Here is a 7,500-nt window from a genome sequence, read left to right as displayed (position 1 = left end):
ACAGACAGACATGAGACAGAGACAGAACAAACAGTTTGTGTCCTCTGCGGAGACAGAGACAGACACAGAGCAGTTCCAGAGGAGCGGGGACTCACCGTCTGCGATGATCAGACATTTAGCGGAAGTCCTCTGTGTGGACATGACGACGGACAGCCGCTTCAGTCTCTGTCCTCAGTCACTTAATGATCAGAACTGGTCATCGTGTCCTCCCGCTGGTCCAAACAGACCCGGAAACACAACCGACCGCTCCAAACACACGTGACCGTTCTTCTAACTTCTCATAGGCTGGGACCGTCACATGACGCAAGACAAAAATACGGTACAAGGAAGTACGTTTCCTGCAGGATCCCGGTTAAAAAGAAAAAAGTCCCACACGTGTCGGTGCTGCGGTCTGGTGTTTGTATCCGTAGAGACCCGGAGGACAGTCCTCCTGCAGCGGAAACGATCTGCTCCGGTGAGTGGCTGACCAGTGTATGAGCCCGGCTCAGCACGGCTCAGCACGGCTCGGCTCGGCTCGGCCCGGCCCGGCCCGCTTCGTCCTCGCGATAACACGAGTTCCACGGGCATGGAGTCGGATGTCAAATCGCCGGGTCGTTCGGTTCTGGTTTATATGCAGGTCTTGTATGTGTGTCTTCATTCGGCTTTGATAGTTGGTAGCCTGGATTAGGGGACCATTACGGTCCTGGATTGGTTCTGGTCCCATGTCAGATCTGCATTGCCTATACCATCAATTTGGAGCATCTCAACTAAAAACAAACTCCATTTAAAAAAACATGTAATTTAACATAGTGTCGCCTGCCTGCAGAGATTAACAGCGTCGGATGTGACTGAAGACAGCTTCAGAGTCATGAGGTGTCTGTGGAAAAGTTGTTCATTGTTTCACATTTAGTTTGAGACGAACTGAAGAGAAGCCCGTCAGACCTCTGCTGCCTGTTTCTGCTGCTTTCTGTGTCCGTGATTGTGAGTCGGTTGGTAGACTAATTTTTAATTGTAGAGTTTGTAAATGTAGTTTGGTGAGAAGCTGCTACATGTGCTCTCAGTTGAGGATGAAAGGGATGGGTGATGTAATAATTCCTCCAGTGAAACTGAAGGTGTGTGTGTGTGTGTGTGTGTGTGTGTGTGTGTGTGTGTGTGTGTGTGTGTGTGTGTGTGAGAGAGAGAGAGAGAGTGAGAGAGAGAGAGATGGGGGTGTTCACTATGACCTAATGTGGTCTACATTAATGTGTCTTATCTGCAGAGTTGGAGAATGTCTGAAGAGATTCCTCAGGAGGGGCAGTCGCAGGCCACCCAGTCCCAGTCCCGATCCCAGGCCGAGTCAACCCAGTCCACCCAGTCCCCATCCCAGTCGAAGTCCCAGTCCCAGCCTGGTTCTAGTTCTTCCAGCGGGCCAACCTCAGCCAGCCAGTCATCCAGCGGCTCGGGGACGCTGAGCAGCGTGGACACCATCCCCGTCACCCTGCCGTCTGTCCCTGAGGAGCCCGAGGCGCAACCCTGGGGCCGCCTGCTGCCCATGGCCCGAGGCTTCAGGAGCCACGGTGAGTCTAGTGTTTATAACCTGATTTGCTGACTGATGCTAGTCCTAGTGCTGGTCCCAGTGTTAGTCCGGGTGCTGGTCCCGGTTTTAGTCCGAGTGCTGGTCCCAGTGTTAGTCCTGGTGCTGGTCCCAGTGTTAGTCCTGGTGCTGGTCCCGGTGTTAGTCCTGGTGCTGGTCCCAGCGTTAGTCCTCGTACCAGTGCTGGCTTTTTATGGTGTTGCGTATCGTTTGTTGGTTCACAGACTGTGTCGAGGATCAGTACCTGTTTGGACGGGACTCTAAGTGTAACTATGTTCTGGATGATCCGGATCACAGAGGATCCAAAAAGTTCAGAATCTACAGCAAGAAACACTTCAGGATCTACAGAGTGAGACCACCTGATCCTAACGATTGATCCGTGATTATTATCTGTGACATCAGACGCACTTCAGCCTGAACAAGTCTGCCTGCCTGTCTGCCTGCTTGTCTGTCTGTCCCTGTCTGTCCACCTGTCTGTGTGTCAGGAGGGCAGTGAGGTGTTTGTGGAGGACTTCAGTAATAACGGGACATTTATTGATGGTAACCTGATCGGTAAAGACAAGAAGCTTCCTCTGGTCAACAACGCGGTGCTCGCTCTGTCTGAACAACGGAACAAAGGTCAGAGACTGAAAAAGTAAAGTGAGACATGTACCAACCCACCGGGTCTCACCTCATACTGTCTGTCTGCCTGTCTGTCTGCCTGTCTCCAGTCTTTGTCTTCATTGATCTGATGTCAGATGATCAGTCCACATTACCTAAAGAGCTTCAGGAGAAATATCTGCTGACTCGGCGGATCGGCACGTAAGTCTGACACTGTTCATACTGCTGTGACGTCACTTCCTGCTGTGCCCTGAAACAGCATGATACACTCTGTGTGTGTGTGTGTGTGTGTGTGTGTGTGTGTGTGTTCCAGGGGAGTGTGTGGTGAAGTCAAACTGGCCTTCGAGAGATCTACCTGCAGAAAATTTGCTGTGAAAATAATAAACAAGAAGAATTTTCAGTCTGAAGGGGTGAGTCATCTCATCTGCTCTCTGATTGGCTGAGGTCTCAGTCTCTGTGGACAGTGTGGGTCAGACCGTCACATCGACCCTCCGTCTCCACAGTAATCGAAGCAAGCACGCAGATCTGCTGACAAACACTCAGATTCAGTCAGAAAAGTTAGAAAAAGTCAGAAAAACTTTATTGACCCTCGCAGGGAAAATACTTCAGCGGTACAAATTGTTCAACACACAGTTAGAAAAAAGATGAAACACTTAAAAAGGTAAAGAATAAAGATCTAGGTAAAAAAAAAAAAAAACTACAGTTACAAGCTACCGTAAAGATGACATCAGTAAAATGATAATAATAGCAAACATGTACAAATGGTAAATAAAATAATCATTTTAGAGTGAGGATAAAAAAAATGTAGTACAGTAAAAATACTGCAGACAGTAGTAAAAAACAAAAATAGCCTGTATCTAGCCTGATATCTAGCCTGTGTTTACCCCAATGTTTAGCCTATATTTAGCCTGACGTTTAGCCTATATTTAGCCTTTATTTAACCTGTATTTAGCCTGATGTTTAGCCTGTGTTTAGCCTGTATTTAGCCTGATGTTTGGCCTGTATTTAGCCTGATGTTTAGCCTGTATTTAGCCTGATGTTTAGCTTGTATTTAGCCTGATGTTTGGCCTGTATTTAGCCTGATGTTTGACCTGTATTTAGCCTGATGTTTAGCTTGTATTTAGCCTGATGTTTGGCCTGTATTTAGCCTGTATTTAGCCTGATGTTTGGCCTGTATTTAGCCTGATGTTTGGCCTGTATTTAACCTGATGTTTAGCCTATATTTAGCCTGATGTTTGGCCTGTATTTAACCTGATGTTTGGCCTGTATTTAGCCTGTATTTAGCCTGATGTTTGGCCTGTATTTAGCCTGATGTTTGGCCTGTATTTAACCTGATGTTTAGCCTGTATTTAGCCTGATGTTTGGCCTGTATTTAACCTGATGTTTAGCCTGTATTTAGCCTGATGTTTGGCCTGTATTTAGCCTGATGTTTGGCCTGTATTTAACCTGATGTTTAGCCTGTATTTAGCCTGATGTTTGGCCTGTATTTAGCCTGATGTTTGGCCTGTATCTAGCCTGATATTTAGCCTGTGTTTACCCCAATGTTTAGCCTATATTTAGCCTGACGTTTAGCCTATAGTTAGCCTTTATTTAACCTGTATTTAGCCTAACGTTTAGCCTATATTTAGCCTGTGTTTAGACTGATGTTTGGCCTGTATTTAGCCTGATGTTTGGCCTGTATTTAACCTGATGTTTAGCCTATATTTAGCCTGATGTTTGGCCTGTATTTAACCTGATGTTTGGCCTGTATTTAGCCTGTATTTAGCCTGATGTTTGGCCTGTATTTAACCTGATGTTTAGCCTGTATTTAGCCTGATGTTTGGCCTGTATTTAGCCTGATGTTTGGCCTGTATCTAGCCTGATATTTAGCCTGTGTTTACCCCAATGTTTAGCCTATATTTAGCCTGACGTTTAGCCTATATTTAGCCTTTATTTAACCTGTATTTAGCCTAACGTTTAGCCTATATTTAGCCTGTGTTTAGACTGATGTTTGGCCTGTATTTAGACTGATGTTTGGCCTGTATTTAGCCTGGTGTTTGGCCTGTATTTAGCCTGTGTTTAGCCTGATGTTTGGCCTGTATTTAGCCTGATGTTTGGCCTGTATTTAGCCTGATGTTTGGCCTGTGTTTAGTCTGATGTTTAGCCTGTGTTTAGCCTGATGTTTGGCCTGTATTTAGCCTGATGTTTGGCCTGTATTTAGCCTGATGTTTGGCCTGTGTTTAGTCTGATGTTTAGCCTGTGTTTAGCCTGATGTTTGCCCTGTGTTTGGCCTGTATTTAGTCTGATGTTTAGCCTGTGTTTGGCCTGATGTTTGGCCTGTATTTAGCCTGATGTTTAGCCTGTATTTAGCCTGATGTTTAGCCTGTATTTAGCCTGACGTTTGGTCTGTGTTTGGCCTGTATTTAGCCTGATGTTTGGCCTGTATTTGGCCTGATGTTTAGCTTGTATTTAGCCTGATGTTTGGCCTGTATTTAGCCTGATGTTTGACCTGTATTTAGCCTGATGTTTAGCTTGTATTTAGCCTGATGTTTGGCCTGTATTTAGCCTGATGTTTGGCCTGTATTTAGCCTGTATTTAGCCTGATGTTTGGCCTGTACTTAGCCTATATTTAGCCTGATGTTTGACCTGTATTTAGCCTGATGTTTGGCCTGTATTTAGCCTATATTTAGCCTGATGTTTGACCTGTATTTAGCCTGATGTTTGGCCTGTATTTAGCCTGTATTTAGCCTGATGTTTAGCCTGTATTTAGCCTGATGTTTAGCCTGTATTTAGCCTGATGTTTGGCCTGTGTTTGGCCTGTATTTAGCCTGATCTTTGGCCTGTATTTAGCCTGATGTTTAGCCTGTATTTAGCCTGACGTTTGGCCTGTAGTTAGCCTGATGTTTGGCCTGTATTTAGCCTGATGTTTAGCCTGTATTTAGCCTGATGTTTAGCCTGTATTTAGCCTGACATTTGGCCTGTGTTTGGCCTGTATTTAACCTGATGTTTAGCCTGATGTTTAGCCTGTATTTAGCCTGATGTTTAGCCTGATGTTTAGCCTGTATTTAGCCTGACGTTTGGCCTGTGTTTGGCCTGTATTTAGCCTGATGTTTGGCCTGTATTTAACCTGATGTTTAGCCTGTATTTAGCCTGATGTTTAGCCTGTATTTAGCCTGATGTTTAGCCTGTATTTAGCCTGATCTTTGGCCTGTATTTAGCCTGATGTTTAGCCTGTATTTAGCCTGACGTTTGGCCTGTGTTTGGCCTGTATTTAGCCTGACGTTTGGCCTGTATTTAGCCTGATGTTTGGCCTGTATTTAGCCTGATGTTTAGCCTGTATTTAGCCTGATGTTTAGCCTGTATTTAGCCTGACATTTGGCCTGTGTTTGGCCTGTATTTAACCTGATGTTTAGCCTGTATTTAGCCTGATGTTTGGCCTGTATTTAGCCTGATGTTTGGCCTGTATTTAGCCTGATGTTTAGCCTGTATTTAGCCTGATGTTTAGCCTGATGTTTAGCCTGTATTTAGCCTGACGTTTGGCCTGTGTTTGGCCTGTATTTAGCCTGATGTTTGGCCTGTATTTAACCTGATGTTTAGCCTGTATTTAGCCTGATGTTTAGCCTGTATTTAGCCTGATGTTTAGCCTGTATTTAGCCTGATCTTTGGCCTGTATTTAGCCTGATGTTTAGCCTGTATTTAGCCTGACGTTTGGCCTGTGTTTGGCCTGTATTTAGCCTGACGTTTGGCCTGTATTTAGCCTGATGTTTGGCCTGTATTTAGCCTGATGTTTAGCCTGTATTTAGCCTGATGTTTAGCCTGTATTTAGCCTGACATTTGGCCTGTGTTTGGCCTGTATTTAACCTGATGTTTAGCCTGTATTTAGCCTGATGTTTGGCCTGTATTTAGCCTGATGTTTGGCCTGTATTTAGCCTGATGTTTAGCCTGTATTTAGCCTGATGTTTAGCCTGATGTTTAGCCTGTATTTAGCCTGACGTTTGGCCTGTGTTTGGCCTGTATTTAGCCTGATGTTTGGCCTGTATTTAACCCGATGTTTAGCCTGTATTTAGCCTGATGTTTAGCCTGTATTTAGCCTGATGTTTAGCCTGTATTTAGCCTGATCTTTGGCCTGTATTTAGCCTGATGTTTAGCCTGTATTTAGCCTGACGTTTGGCCTGTGTTTGGCCTGTATTTAGCCTGACGTTTGGCCTGTATTTAGCCTGATGTTTGGCCTGTATTTAGCCTGATGTTTAGCCTGTATTTAGCCTGATGTTTAGCCTGTATTTAGCCTGACATTTGGCCTGTGTTTGGCCTGTATTTAACCTGATGTTTAGCCTGTATTTAGCCTGATGTTTGGCCTGTATTTAGCCTGATGTTTGGCCTGTATTTAGCCTGATGTTTAGCCTGTATTTAGCCTGATGTTTAGCCTGATGTTTAGCCTGTATTTAGCCTGACGTTTGGCCTGTGTTTGGCCTGTATTTAGCCTGATGTTTGGCCTGTATTTAGCCTGATGTTTAGCCTGTATTTAGCCTGATGTTTAGCCTGTATTTAGCCTGATCTTTGGCCTGTATTTAGCCTGATGTTTAGCCTGTATTTAGCCTGACGTTTGGCCTGTGTTTGGCCTGTATTTAGCCTGACGTTTGGCCTGTATTTAGCCTGATGTTTGGCCTGTATTTAGCCTGATGTTTAGCCTGTATTTAGCCTGATGTTTAGCCTGTATTTAGCCTGACATTTGGCCTGTGTTTGGCCTGTATTTAACCTGATGTTTAGCCTGTATTTAGCCTGATGTTTGGCCTGTATTTAGCCTGATGTTTGGCCTGTATTTAGCCTGATGTTTAGCCTGTATTTAGCCTGATGTTTAGCCTGATGTTTAGCCTGTATTTAGCCTGACGTTTGGCCTGTGTTTGGCCTGTATTTAGCCTGATGTTTGGCCTGTATTTAGCCTGATGTTTAGCCTGTATTTAGCCTGTATTTAGCCTTGCCCTAGCCACCACAGCAGCATGACAATGTTTAAAGCAACCTACAGCTTTCCTGTGTTACCTGAACACCACACCAGAGCTCACCTGTGCTGCAGGTGCAGCCAGTAAACGGGTAACTCCAGCATATGGAGTCCTTTGTCAGAGTCCTTGTGCTGCAGTCAGTGCTCGATCATCTGATCTGCTTCCTCAGTGCATTGCGGTCGTGGTCGTTGTCGCTCTGCTGTCCTGACATCTGTTTCTGGGGTTCAGAGGTTTCGGTGTGTCCGTCCATCCAATAATGGACAAATAAGTACGATAAGATAAAAAGATAAGATAAGATAAAAAGAGAGAAAAAACTAAACAAACCATCCAAAATGACATCTAAATTCATCAAAATGTCTCAAAAAAAAAAAA

General features: G+C 44.7%; 2 protein-coding genes across 8 annotated transcripts in view; one reads left to right on the top strand and one right to left on the bottom strand.

Moving 5' to 3' along the window:
- Positions 1-368, bottom strand: part of entr1 (endosome associated trafficking regulator 1) — a 10,005-nt gene extending 9,637 nt beyond the window's left edge. For 2 of the 5 annotated variants that reach the window (XM_076730609.1, XM_076730610.1), the window contains exon 1: positions 96-266. In XM_076730609.1, coding sequence (XP_076586724.1) covers positions 96-141 — 46 coding nt within the window. In that variant the 5' untranslated portion in view covers positions 142-266. Of the gene's footprint in view, positions 1-95 lie in introns of all 5 variants that reach the window. The other 3 variants (XM_076730606.1, XM_076730608.1, XM_076730607.1) reach the window with 2 other exon arrangements.
- The window catches only part of chek2 (checkpoint kinase 2), a 23,062-nt gene that overhangs the window by 11,075 nt on the left and 4,487 nt on the right, over positions 1-7,500 (top strand). For 2 of the 3 annotated variants that reach the window (XM_076730602.1, XM_076730605.1), the window contains 5 exons: positions 1,238-1,535; positions 1,777-1,901; positions 2,038-2,170; positions 2,263-2,353; positions 2,466-2,562. In XM_076730602.1, the coding sequence (XP_076586717.1) occupies positions 1,238-1,535; positions 1,777-1,901; positions 2,038-2,170; positions 2,263-2,353; positions 2,466-2,562 (744 nt within the window). Of the gene's footprint in view, positions 1-251; positions 455-1,237; positions 1,536-1,776; positions 1,902-2,037; positions 2,171-2,262; positions 2,354-2,465; positions 2,563-7,500 lie in introns of those variants that run through there. The other variant, XM_076730604.1, reaches the window with a different exon arrangement.

This window comes from Chaetodon auriga, chromosome 5, assembly GCF_051107435.1.
Source record: "Chaetodon auriga isolate fChaAug3 chromosome 5, fChaAug3.hap1, whole genome shotgun sequence".
Lineage (NCBI taxonomy): Eukaryota > Metazoa > Chordata > Actinopteri > Chaetodontiformes > Chaetodontidae > Chaetodon > Chaetodon auriga.
This window is presented reverse-complemented; position numbering and strand designations above follow the sequence as displayed.